Source organism: Phascolarctos cinereus, unplaced genomic scaffold (assembly GCF_003287225.1).
Source record: "Phascolarctos cinereus isolate Bilbo 61053 unplaced genomic scaffold, phaCin_HiC Scaffold_3;HRSCAF=262, whole genome shotgun sequence".
Lineage (NCBI taxonomy): Eukaryota > Metazoa > Chordata > Mammalia > Diprotodontia > Phascolarctidae > Phascolarctos > Phascolarctos cinereus.
The window spans coordinates 256,803,592-256,817,298 of record NW_027555736.1 but is presented as its reverse complement, the minus strand read 5'-3'; the positions used below and the strand labels follow the sequence as shown (position 1 = coordinate 256,817,298).

General features: G+C 43.1%; 1 long non-coding RNA gene and 1 gene segment (V, D, J or C); one reads left to right on the top strand and one right to left on the bottom strand.

The window, feature by feature from the left end:
- Positions 1–558: 558 nt before the first annotated feature.
- On the top strand, positions 559–11,587 carry LOC110199857 (uncharacterized). The gene is made up of 2 exons (XR_013485493.1): positions 559–6,249; positions 11,304–11,587. It is a non-coding gene; the product is annotated as an uncharacterized LOC110199857 (long non-coding RNA).
- On the bottom strand, positions 8,442–11,765 carry LOC110199856 (immunoglobulin heavy constant epsilon-like). The segment is given in 4 exon segments: positions 8,442–8,928; positions 10,078–10,398; positions 10,775–11,104; positions 11,387–11,765. Coding segments are annotated over 4 exon segments (1,350 nt in total).
- Positions 11,766–13,707: the final 1,942 nt, after the last annotated feature.

Below are 13,707 nucleotides of genomic sequence, written 5' to 3'. Positions count from 1 at the left end.
CTTTGGTTCTTCCAAGGTGATATGATCTAGGGAGAGGTGTGTTGGCTACCCTTTTGGCCTGTGCTCTGGTCTGTGAGTGACCATAAATACTTCTTTTCCACCCTGGAGCTGTGACCAGGACCCAGTTCCCCTGTGGCCACAAGTTCTGATGTCCTAGTGTTCCTCTTTACCCTGGGACTGAGACCCAGCACTGTGACCCAGATTTGAGTATGGGCAATGCAACAGAGTCATGCCTTGGTGCCAAAAAAGGGACTCCTGTAATCTCCTTTTGACTAGCTTTTTGACCCCTTTACCATCTTGGGGCTGAGAGGTCTTGAAACTGCCACTGCTGCCACTGATTCAGCTTACTGCTGGTTTGCTGGGGCATGCCCTGTGTTGAACTGTGCTCCACTCTCACCCCACTGCAACAGACCTTTCTGCCAACTTTCTAAGTTGTCTGGAGCTGGAAAATTGTCTCACTCCCTTCTTTTGTGGTTTCTGCCTATCTAGAATTTATTTTGAGGCAGCATTTAAAATTTTTTGAAGGTAAAATTTGGGAGAGGTCAGGCACGCCTCTGTCTTTTCTCTGTCATCTTGGCTTCTCCTCATATGTTGGGGATCTTGAAGTAAAAGGAGGCTTTGGGGGAGATCAACCCATGAAATTTTTAATGCGTGCATACAATGTAATCAAGAATGATGTCAAAGGCATCAATACAGCCACATTTATCAGTGATTTGGAGTTTATGAAGATAAAGAAAATGCAGAGACCAAGAATCAGCTTGTTTCTTGATAAGATATTGGTTAAATGAGGACTACCATCTAGTTATGAGATCATCTCAGAACATCTCAGAGAGCAACGAGTGATAATATGATGTTCTAGTTGGGTGTCAGGAAATCTTGTCAGGGAAAAATGTCCTTTTGAGAAAACTTGATGTCTAGAAATCATGAATGCCTGGAAGTCCTCTATTCTCCTCCTCAATCCAGGGTGTCCATTAGATTCCCTTTCCTCATAGGATTGTACTCAGTTTTTATAGGTAAATTATTATGGCTTTAAGCCTATATCCTTTGCTTTCTGGAATAACATATTACAGGATCTCTGCTCCTTTATCATGTTGGCTGCTAAATTGTATGTGATCTTGATGTCGCAGCTCTGAAGACACCTTAAGATTCACCAGTCAAATACTAGGAGGCTTCATGGCATTTGTCTGCTACATGAGTCACTATGCCTTTTTTAGGTACTTTGCTTGAAACACTGAGCCAAAAAAGCAACTAGGGGAAGCAGAAATGAATGGACTCATATCCCCTACCCTAGGAATTGTGGTATGAGAAAAAGATGATGAAAGACCGTGTGGCATGATTTTTCTTATATTTTTATGTTAAATAAATTTTAATCTTTTTTTTACTACTACAATGACATTTCTAGATCTCTTTAGTTCAGAGCAAGAAATAATATTTGGAAATGGAGCAGTCGTTGAATAAATGTTGAACATAAACTGGTATTTAAGAAGCTGAATGAACTATTAGGGTAGTACATTTTGTATCTCCTTCTTCACCTTTCTTTTTCTTTTTAACACCTGGAGATCTAACTTCTGCCCTGCATTCCATCATTTCACAGAAATCACTGTCTCAAAACTCAATAATACTTTCACCAGGTCTGGCCTTTTCCCCTCATTCTCTTGAGCCCCTAAGGACACTGATAAATATTTCCTTCTTCTGTTTATTTTGTGCATTTCAGAGACATCATGCTCTTTCAGTTCTCTTTCTTCCTCCCCAAAACCTCCTTCTGTGTCTTCTTCATTAGCTATTTATTTTCCCTCAACCTAATTGTAGTGTTCCTGAAGGTTTTATCCTTAACATTGTTCTCTCTCTTTTGGGACTCATTTTTGATCAAGTTTTAAAAGATAATCTTTGTGCAAATGACTCAAATCTATAACTTTAGAAATCAAGGCCCAAATCTCTATTTGTCTACAAAACACCTCCATCTGGAGGTCCCACTAGTTGTTTCAAACTCAACATGTTCAAAATAGAGTTTATTTTTTCCTTTAAAATAACTTCCCTTTCTTATTTCATTTACTGTCAATGGCATCACCATTCACCTTATCTTCCATATTTCAAAATTTGATGTGATCTTTGACTCTTCCTTCTTTCATATCCTGTGGATTCAGTCTTAGTTGGTTCAGCTGCATCGAACCAAAGACAGCAATTTCCCCACATAAGGTTGTGAGAACCCTAAGCCCAATGACCTTCCTGATTCAAGTGCTAAAGCCAGTGCTTCTCAGTGGGAACAATTTTACAGAATCCAATCATTCTATTGAAAATTCCTGAATCAAAACACTATTAGATACTTTCAGCAACAAGAAAGACATAATTGATGACTTTAGAAACTAGCTTTTATTAAGACACAAAGGGAAAACAATATCAGCCCTGAAAGAGGAAGGGCTCCCAAGTGCAGGTTTCTGATCTGGCTGCAATGACAAACATAGATGGACCATCACTGCTTCCAGGTCTGATGGTCCCTACCCCTAATTGATCTGAGCTTTGCCCAAAGGCTCCTACTTTTTGTTTTAGAGCATAAATTAGAGTGGGCTGTGAGCTTTGGATCCAGCTGGGAACAAAGAGAGATTTTTTTTTTTTATTAAGGATTTGCTACAAGATTGCTTTGGCCAGAAAGAGATGAGTAAGCGGATACTTCGAAAGTCATCCCTCAGAGTCTTGGGAACAGTTGTTTTTCTTGTCCTAGCAAAAGAGTTCAGGGGTCATTCTCTTATAGAGGAAGCTGTGTTGGGGGGAGAGTAGGAGGAGTAGAATGGGATCCTGTGGTGTTTTGTGTATATGTGTGGAGACTCAAAACAAATGAGACTGAGAAGCAAGGAGCAGATAAAGCTGGTTGTGGAGTTGCTGCAATTGGATGACCATGGCTTTGGCGACAAGAAGACAAAGGTTTTGCAGACAAAGAGAGCAGACCTGATCCAAGAGAAGGATCAGGGCAAGGCTCTGAGCTTTGAGCTCTAAGCTGGTCTTCTGTCTCTGGTTTCTAGGTTTCTGGCCTCTGGTTTCTAGGCTAGTCTTTATGCTTTGGCCTAAATCTGAGCTGGGTTCTAGGCTATGGGCTGAGTTCTAAGATTTGGAGTGTGGAATGGATGCTGTTCTTGTATTTAATGGCATCATCAACCTAGAAGGGACCTTAGAAGTCACCTAATCTAACCTTCTCCAAGGCCCAGGAGGCTAAGTGTTTTGCTTAAGGTGACACAAGTAGTTGGGATCAGAGGCAGTATTTGAACTTGGATCCTCTGATCTAAAGGATCTTTCTAATGTACCACACAACCATCTGATTTCTGATTTCTGTACTATTCTCTGTGCCATCCTGGACTATTAATTGAGCTGGCTTATGGACTCTGGTTTAAATTAGATTGGGATCTAGTAGGTAGGTAATTCAGAGAAGGATACCTGGGCCTCATGTGTGAGAGCACCCTGAAGTGACCTACCACAGATTCTTTTCCCCAGTCTCCTTCTGTAATACCTCCTCATTTAGGGTTGCATAGCTCCTACTCTGGCCTGAGGAGGCAATGCCTGAGGAAATGAGAGAACGAGACAGAGGGAGATGACCTAGAATTCTGGCATGGGGGGCTGGGGCAGGAAGCTCCACCAAGGCCATAGATCAGTTGAGTACTCTAGCCCTTGGGTCTGGGATAGGGGCCTCTCTGCCTCTGCCACTAATTTACTATGTGGCTTAGGGCAAATCACTTCCTCTCTCTAGTCTTCTTTTTTCTCCTATGAAAGGTGAGTGATTTATGTCTCTGGGATTTCTCCTAGCTCTAGGACTCTGACCCTGACAGACTCAACCCTATGAACCCCCCCTAAAGTTGTGACTCCTGTCTCCTGCTTAGCACACCTCATCTTAGACCCAAGGCAGAAGGAAGCCTCAAAGACTACATTAAAGGACCTCATTTGTTGTCCTTAGGCTAGGCCCAGGGACGGTGTTTGTTTTAGAAGTCAGGGAAACTTTATGGCCTAAGGTATAGGGGAGAGAAGTCTTGAACTCGGTGACCCAATTATGTTAGGTGTGTGTCCACTTGGGGAGAGATCTTCATGCTGCTGGGTACACTTGCCCCACATGGTGTCCTGCGGCAGGGGCTCCCCTAGTCTGAAGTCTAGGTGGCCTGCTGGATCATGTTCTTGTAGTCGTGAAAGGTCCCAGGCTTTAGTTGTAGGACTGCAGAAAAAATCCACTTCACCTAAGATGGGATGGAAAGTTAGGAGGCGAGATGGAGAGATAGCAGGTCAATAAGGATTATGACAAGTTTGGGAACTAATGGCAAGTTTAGGTGCTATCTTCCCTCTTAGACTAGGAGCTCCCTGAGGACAGGATCTCTGACTTCTCTTCCATCTACATTCTCTTCCTCCCCCCAGCCTTTCATCTTGGAACTTTCCTAGAGGTGCCCTTCTTGAAACATTCCTGGGGTGGGGAAGGTGAGGGAAGAATAAAATGAGGAGAATAATGACTAGTGACAATGATCACCATGTAAGGAGCCCCCTTTTAATTCTATCTGTGTTCTCTGACCTTGAACAGGGTGACTGTGGCACTATAGCAAACGCTGAGAAGGAAGAGGACGATGAAGACATAGATGGTTGTCCAAAGCCCATCCAATTCCTCATTCTCTACTTCTGTGCATATGTCCTCCTGATCCATATCTGCAGGGGAAAGAAGTTCATCAGTTTATCTTCCCTTTTTGTTCCCTTTCCTCTTCTCTTTATCTTGCTTACCCTTCTCTTTCCTGAGCAAAGATACTACCAGGACCCAGTTACCAGTCTTTTCTCCCATCCTTAGAGTGTCAGCCCATCTGTCAAGAAGTGCTTAGCAGTTCTGTGTGTCTAGTCCCACAAAAGCCTTACTGTTCAGGAGATGAGAGAAGTCATAGCCCCTGGCCTGGAGAGGTCACAGCTGTGTTAGAGCCATCTCAAACTAGCATGTGAACATCTACTGCAAATGCTACAAATTAGGACTTGATTTATTCTTTTGTTAATTGTCTAGACTTAAGAAAGTGATGGAAAAATGTTAGAATGCTGATTAAACTTAAAAGTGTGTCATGCATAAAAGTCACTTATTAAACATTTATCAGCACACCCCTACTTGTACATATTTGCCTCAGATACAGACTGGCCTATCTTACTATCTTATTCTCAAGTCTAGGAGCTGCAGGAGAATGTGAATCTAGGGGCAGAGGGTAGGGTCAAGTCTGACGGTATTCAGTGAGGTACAGAGGACATGATAATAAATATGAACACATAAATACAACAGATACATAATAATAACAGGAAGAATAGTTTAGTTCTCTATAAGTATAAACTAAGTGACAGACTAATAAGGAAAGATCATTGTGGATTGGGATAGTATTTGGAAGGGCAGAGGGGAAAGTGGAAGGGGAAATTCTGGTCTTAACTCCATTAACTCTATTGTGTGATCTTTGACAAGTTACTTTCCTTATCTGACCCTCAATTCTTTCAGCTATGCAATGAAGCAATATCAGACCCTTCCAGAACTATATCAGACCCTTCCAGGACTAAGGAACCATCCGGTTAAGGATTTATGATCCAGAGGTTCCTGAAACGTAGGCTTCAGATGTGTGAAGGGCTATGGAATTATTATAAAGGCTCTGTGAGTGTGAGCCAAGAATCATCATTTTCATATTTATTTGGCTACAACAAAAGATGCATTGTGAAACTACTGTCATCTGGGTGAGGGTGTCAGTGACTTTTTTGACATTAAAAAGGAGTCTTCATATTTGAAAAAGTTGGAAACAACTGCTCTAAGGTATACCAATCAATTTGTAAATATAACCATCTTTAGTCTTTGGGTTCCATGTTCCCAGGGCCCTACCTTCAGGAAGCTTATATTCGGGGGTGGGAGAAACGACAAAGAATCAGAAATGACAAGAACAATGTCTTAGGTCATTCCTTTTCCATTCTAAACATACCCAATTCTTTCAAGTTATTTCCTATTATAGGGTTTGCAGTTCGCTCACCATTTTGGTTGCCCTCCTTCTATGCTTTCTTTTTCTAATCCTCTACATATGCTGATTCTTTCTTCTATGTCCCTCTGGTATTCTTCCAAGACTGGATGTATGTTTGTGGGGGTGGAGGAGGCATGAAATAATGGATCTCCAGTGCCTTTGCTTATTCTGTTTTCCTACTTGGAATGCCCTCCCTTCTCCAATACCCTTAAACTACCAGTCCTTCAGGTGCCAGGAACGATGCAGTGCTATGCACAGGGTAGGTGTTCAGTATATATTTGCTAAATATATTGATTAAGTTTCATTTCCTCCACGAAGCTTCCATGGCTGCTTTAGAATAGGTTAATTTTTTCTTTCTCTGAGTTCCTATTGGATTTAGAGTTGGAAGCATACATATTGTTCTGTGGTGTTTACTGATTGTGTTGTGTGTGATTTTGTCTTATTTTTCCTAATCTGGATGGTGATCTTCCAAAGGGAAGGGACTAGGTCTGCCTCTGTCTTTCTTAGACTATAGACTCCCCAGGGCAGGGCCTAAGTCTGTTTCTTCTCTATTTTTCCCACAGTAGAGGCTGTCCAGGACTGAAAACAAGGAAATCTAATTTTTTTTCTCTCTTGGGGCTTTGGGGCCAGTGGACAGACAATAAGATCCGCTCTCAGGCTATGAATTAGGGTTTCTTTTCTTCTACTGCCTGCTGGGGGAAGGCAAAATACTATTCCTTCTGACATTTGGAAAGGGGTGGATTGTGTTAAGCAAAGGAGTTTTGTGTGTAGAGTGAGGATGCTCTTATCATAAGAGTTTTAAAATGCTCTAGGAAGTGGTAAGGGACAAGTTTCAGAATGGAACTGGCTATGGTTATCTAGAGATTATGCTTCAGGTTGGCCTGTCTCAATTCTGAGTGTCTTTCTAGGCCCTAGCATCAGCCTTATTGGGAAGGGAGCAGGGAGATGGGGTGGAATCATGCCCACTGATTTCATGGCTGAAAATGAAGAGGAGACAAAGAGGGTGTAAACATGTATGTTCACAAATGTATGTTAGTGTGAGTAGTACCATGTGAATGAATGCCTGTGTATATGACTTATTTGAGGATAAAAACATCTGACTCTGAGAGGGATTGTAAATGTGTGTATTATTTATACATGTTTCATAATGCGTGCTATTTTATTTTATGAATATGTGTACGAGCATGTCTACAGGTTTGTATGTTAATAGTGATATACATATATGTGCAAATATAATTGCGCAGATGTGTATGATTGTACGAGATGATTGATAGGATTGTGTGTACAGTTCTGTGGTTATGTGAGCATGTGATTTATATATGGTATTACTAGTGTGTTTTGTTTATATGAATGCATTAATATCTCTGTTGTAGGTGTTGGTGTTTCTGAATTGCTTTTCTATAGGCATCAGAAGCCCATGATCTTCTTAGCGGTCTTTTATTTGAGGACACAGGAGAAGAGTTTGTATACAAACAGATCAGTGTATGATGAAGGACATTGTTTTGTGTTCAAATTTGGGGGTTCCCAGTGCGTTTATCTAAAGCTTTTATTAACAACAATAACAGTAATGATAATAGCTAGCATTTAAGGTTTCTAAAGGGTTTTTATAAATATGATCTCATTTTCTCTCATGCAACCCTGGGTTTTGTGAAAACCTGTCCTCCCACCTCACCCAGTTAGCAGATCCAGCTAGCTTAGATGTGTGGTTTCAAAACTATGTGAGTCACAACCTCTTTGAGCCTATTAGCCAAGTGGAGATAATAATGCTTGCACTGCCTACCTCACGGGGTTGTTTATGAGGAAATTGCTTAGCAAACCTTAAAGTGTCATAGAATATGAGTTCTTTATGTGTGAGTCTAGAATGTATCTGTATTCATGTGTGAATGTGAGTGGATGTTGTGTGTATCTGTGTGAATAGTCATGTGCGTTTATATAATATATAATAATTATATCTGTTCTCTTAGTTAATACAAGCCCTGTCTCAATGTTTCTTGAAGGGTGAGGGACTTGTCAGCCATATCTACTTTCTACGCCTCAGCTCACCTCTACTAATGGAGTCAACTTCCTCCAGTTTCTATCATAAATTTTCTGGGTATATCAGTCCTGAGGGGGGAGTGATCAGTGGGTTGATTAAGACATAAGCCAACTTTAAACTCTCTCTGCCCTCACAGACCCCTCAATGTCTCTGCCAGAAGAATGTCAGAGCTACAGAATCCTAGAATCTTAAAATCCTAGAAGCTTAGGTTCTGGAAGCATAGAGGCACTTCAGAGATCTCTCTAGTTCAACCATTCTTCCAGTGCAGATATCACCACTATGGGCTATTCACAACATCAGCTAAGTCAGGCCCAGCCCCTGAGAGCTCTTCATAATTCCCTCCCACCTGATATCAGAGAAATTCACTGTTCTCATTGCCCTTCTCTCCACCCCCCAAGAACAGGTCAGTACTTGGCTTAGATGTAGACATGGACATATATATTTATTGGGTCAGATGTTGGGGTATTTAGATATCAGACAGATATATCCTCCTCTAGGGGCCCAGAATGGCCCCACATGAGGAGGTAGGAAAGGAGGTTAGAAAGGGTAAAGGTCTGGGTCAGGGTAGTCAATTACCAGCTGAATAATGAAGGCTTTTGTCGAGGGTGCGGGTGCCAGGTAGGGCTTCATGCACCACACGGCAGGTGTAAACATGTCCTTCTTGCCAATGAGACTTGTTGACAATCATTCTGCTGTAGAGGAAGAAGGAAGGGTCGGGTCCGTGGTCTTTGTGGGGCCGGGTGGTAGTGTGGTGTCCAGTGTGGTCATCCTTGTTATCAAGCAGCCATTGGACAGTGATGTCAGAAGGGAAGAAGTTCTGAACAAGGCAAGTGAGGGAGACGGTGTTTCCCTTTTCCTCTGCAGATGGAGGGAACACATATACCTCAGGGGCTATGCGTTTGCCTGTGAGGAACCAGAAAGACCACGTAGATGAGGATTAGACTTAGAGTATGGGTCTTTTGAAGATTATTTCATACAGCCCTTTGATCCTCCCCTTCTTCCCCAAATTCTCAGAGACTGATTGTGCACTTCATTCCAAACGCTGACCCGCAAGGCTTTCATGTCCTTCCCTATGTTGGATCTTTTACTGCTTTCTCTTATCCATGGTAGTTAGTGGTAGGGGAAGGGAACTTGAATGGGCACAGGGTGGCCACAAAGTCTCATCATTTCTACTGACAGCTTATATATTAATTTCTCTCCATTCACACAGATACCATATTGTTACGGGCCCTCCTTACCTCATACCTGAACTACTTTAAGAACTTTCTGATTAGTCTCCCTGCTCCAGTCCATTCTTTACTAAACTGCCAAAGTGATCATTCCTGAAGCACAGGTCTGACCTTGTCACTCTAACCTCCTGGATGGGCTGTTCACAACATCAGCTAAGTCAGGCCCAGCCCCTGAGAGCTCTTCATAATCCCCTCCCACCTGATATCAGAGAAATTCACTGTTCTCATTGCTGTTCTCTCCACCCCCCAAGAATAGGTCCTTCTCCCCAACTTCCTTCAATAAAATTCAATGGCTCACTATTACCTCTAGTAAAATACAAAACTCTGTCTTTTAAAGCTCTTCACAATCTGGCTCTTTCTTAACTTTCCCACCTTCTTATCATTTACTCTCCTTCCATGTATTCTACAATCCAAATATAGTGGCCTTTTTATTGTTTGTCCTACACAGCACTCGACATCTCCCAACTTGATGCCTTTTCACTGACTGTACCTCATTCTTAGATTGCTTTGCCTTCTCACCTCCACTTCCTGGTTTGCTTCAAGGTAGCTCAAATCTCTCTCTCTCTCTCTCTCTCTCTCTCTCTCTCTCTCTCTCTCTCTCTCTCTCTCTCTCTCTCTTTGCAGGAGGTCTTTCCTGGACTACTATTAATGTCTTCTACTTACACTGTTTGTTTGCACATAATCTTTCTTATAAGAATGTTAGCTCCTTGAAGGCAGGGATCATGTTTTTGCTTTTTGTTGTATCCCCAGTGCTCAGTCCAGTGCCTAGTACATAGTAGGGCTGATAAATACTTGTTGCTGTTGCTGATTTCCCCCTTCTTACCTGGAGCCTTGGAGATGGTCCTGATGAGGGGGCGGGGTAGGTCAGGGTGTTCCAACTGGCAGGTATAGGTGTCACCCTCCACCCAGTCATTTGTCTGGACAGGCAAGGTTGAAGTTACTGTGACAGTGCCATTATACTCCTCCTTTACCACTGGTGAACTTGGACTGGTGGGACCTCCACTTTCTCGGGACCAAGAAACCTTCATATTGTCTGCACTGGCCAGGTCCACTATCAGGCATGTGAGCATGGGTGACTTGCTGACATAAAGGTCAAAGGCACTAGGTGGACTGAGGTAGGCAGCGATGCCTCGTGGGTCAGTGTCTGTGGGGAGTAGATTGAATGATTAGTGAATGAATCATTTTCTTCCACTCTTCTCCAGTAAGCTCTCCTATTTGTTTATAGTCTCATGCTTATGTCCAGTCAGGGAAAGTGAGATTATAAAGCTCCCTCTGGATTAGGCCTATTTCCCATACCAATTTACAACTGTGTTATGCTTCTAGCCTCCACATCCTCGGCCTTCTGAAGCTTCTCAAACCTATAAACCCAAATTATGCCTACTAGGTGCATCTGTGTACCTGTATTTGTAATTGTGCGTATGTTTTTGTCTAAATGTCTATATGTATGTGTGGAACTGAGTTGTCTGTGACCATATTTCTCTGTGTGACTGTGCACCTGTGTGATGATACATGGCTGTTACCTGAACACCTTTGGGCCTTGTCTTCATAGATGCTGCCATTGTGTGTGACTTGACAGGTGTAGGTCTTAGATGACATCCACTGGCCCTGTGTGATGTTGAGTTCACTTTCTAAAGAAAAGGTCAGGCCTCCTTCCCTCTTGGGCCTGTTTGTGTAGGGGAAGAGGCTCTCAGCTTCTTGTCCATCCACTAGCCAAGTCACTCGGACATTGGCTGGGGAGAAGCCAGAGACAAGGCAGAGCAGCTGGATGGTAGAATGAGCATCCCCTCGTGGGTCACAGGATGAGTGGAAGAGCTTTACCGTGGGTGGAATGATTGTCACGGGGCCACAGGCTAAAAGTAGAAAATAAACCATTTGAGAGAAGACCAAACTGAGAAGACTTTGGGGGGAAAGGGAATGGACAGATATATAGGGGAGATGAAGAAGTAATTCCCACTCATCCTCCTTTCTCCATCTCATATTGATAGGAAAGTCTATTCTTAAAAATCTCCAAAGAAGGAGACTATAATATCTTTCCCTCTTGCTTTTCAGAGGTTTACTTCATCACTGTCAAGAAGTTCGTCCTTATCTCTGTCTAAAGCATCTGCTGTTATCATCCCTGTCCCCTTCCTCACCTCGGAGAGATACAGATGTTTTGACTTTGGTCTTAGTAGGTAAGTGGTCCACGCTGCAGGTGTATTGCTGGGAACTCAAGTCTGAGAGGGTAAGTTGGCTGGTAGTGGTGTAGAGTCCAGATTTGGAATCATAGGCAGCTGGAAAAGTTGTTATTTTCTCATCCAGGACATCCGAGTTCCAGCTCACAGTCACTGGCTCAGGGAAATAGCTAGACACAAGGCAGCCCACGAAACTTAAGCCTTCAGAGATGGGATCACAGCAGGAAACCAAAGGAAAGACAGATGGAGCCGTGCTGGTGGCTGAGGGTAGGAGAAGAGTACAGAGATGGTCAATGTTACCAGGCACTCGGCTGATTACTGACATCCCTTTCACCTCAAAACCAAGTGCTATACTTGAGTTTGACTTCCTACCTTTGCCATTGTCCTTAAATAATTTTTACTTAGTGGGTCTGTGGAGCCCTTACAAGAGTGTTGCGTATGTTTGGGGTGGGAGAGGGGGGCAACAAAAAGAATTGAGTGGGCTTACTTTACTATTTCCCAATACAGTTTCAAATTTTAGATGGGGTTTAATTACCCTCTCCCTATTTTTCATAGTAATATCCCTGGCCCCTATGTCCAAAGGAACTTCTAAATCTTATGCATCACAATTCCACAGATCAGAATATAGGTAGCATGTTTGCAGGGTTGGAATTAGGATTAGAGTTGGCTCTGACTTCTCCTTCTCCCCTCCTCTTCCCAGTTCCTAGAGCAAACCTTTTCTTCTTCCTTTATGCTCTAATCTTTGGGTTGCAAACACACCAACAGGCCATACCTCTGGACTTATTTCCTAACTCAACCATCGTTTAATCTAAGCCCTTCTTTCCACCCCCACCACATACTCATTCCAACTTGAGCTTTTATCTACCTTCCTCCTCCACCTCTGCCCTTGCAGACTAGACACTTCTCTCTCTCCACATTCTATTAATTTATTTTGATTTATCAACAATCACTTCCATAAGCTTTTGAGTTTTAAATCTTTCTCCCCCTCTGTCCCTGTTTCCCTCCCTAAGACGATGCACAATCAGATATAGGCTCTACGTATACATTCCCATTAAACATATTTTCACATCTTCCCACATTCTAGCCTGGTCCCTGCTTCACTATATCTTTGTTGCCCAAGAGCTCCCAGACTTCAGCCTTGAAAAGGTCCAAATACGATTGTGGATCGTAGTTTAGCTAAGAGAGATCTCCCATCTTAGCTCAGTGACAATCCCCAGAATAGACCAGCCTAGGAGGAGATGAATACAGCTCAGCATGGAAACATCCCATAGTCCAGCCCAGTAACAATGAAATAGTCCAGTGTAGAAACAGTTGCTAGTTGAGTTTAGGAACATCCTCTAGCCCAGCCCAGCCCAAATCAGCCCAGGAACAACTTAAGTAGAGCTCAGGAATACTTTCCACCCCAGCCCAGCCCACCATAGGAATAATTTCCAAAACCAGCATAAGGACAGACTCTAACCAAATCCAGCACAGGACCATCTTGAGACCATTATAAAAACATCTCCTATTAATTCCCAGGAATCAGGGACACTCTCCCTCCCACCCTCAGCTAAGCACAGGACGAACTCCCAGGCCAGCTATCCTACCTCAAGAACAACTTCTTCATCCCATCATTGTAATATTCCAAGCTAGTCCATTACAGAATAGAAGTAGTTCTTAGTCAAGCTGAGGACCATTCCTTAGCCCAGCCCAGCCCAGTCTAGCCTAGCTTGGAGACAATTCCCAGATCAGCACAGAAACAGTCCACAAACCCAGTTTAGGTAGAGCACCCAGTCTAGCCTAGCTAGTCCAGAAATGTGTCTCAGTCTAGCTCAGGATCATAATTAGCTGAGCACAACCAAGCCCAGCATAAGAACACTTCCCATTTCAGATCAGCCCAGAAAAAGCTTCTAGACATAACAGGGGTATCTCCAACCCATTTCAGGAAGAGCAACCATACCATTTTCCCCCGGTGCAGGAACAGGTCCCAGGACAGCTCAAGGATAGCTCATAGCCCAGTTACGGAATGACTAGATTATTCAAGAACAGTACCCAGCCCGACTCAGGACCAAGCTCCAATCCAGCTCCGGAATAGCTCAAAACCCAACCTAGCAATATGTTCAAGCTAGCTCAAGCATAGGTCTCAGGCCAGCTCAAGAATAGGCCCAGCCTAAACTATCCCAACCCAGCATTAGAACATTTCTAGGACCAGTTCAGGAACAACTCATAGATCAGCCTAGGAGCAGCTTGTCATCGATACAGCTATGAGACTAGTTCCGAACCAGCTCCTAGCCAGTCTCCAA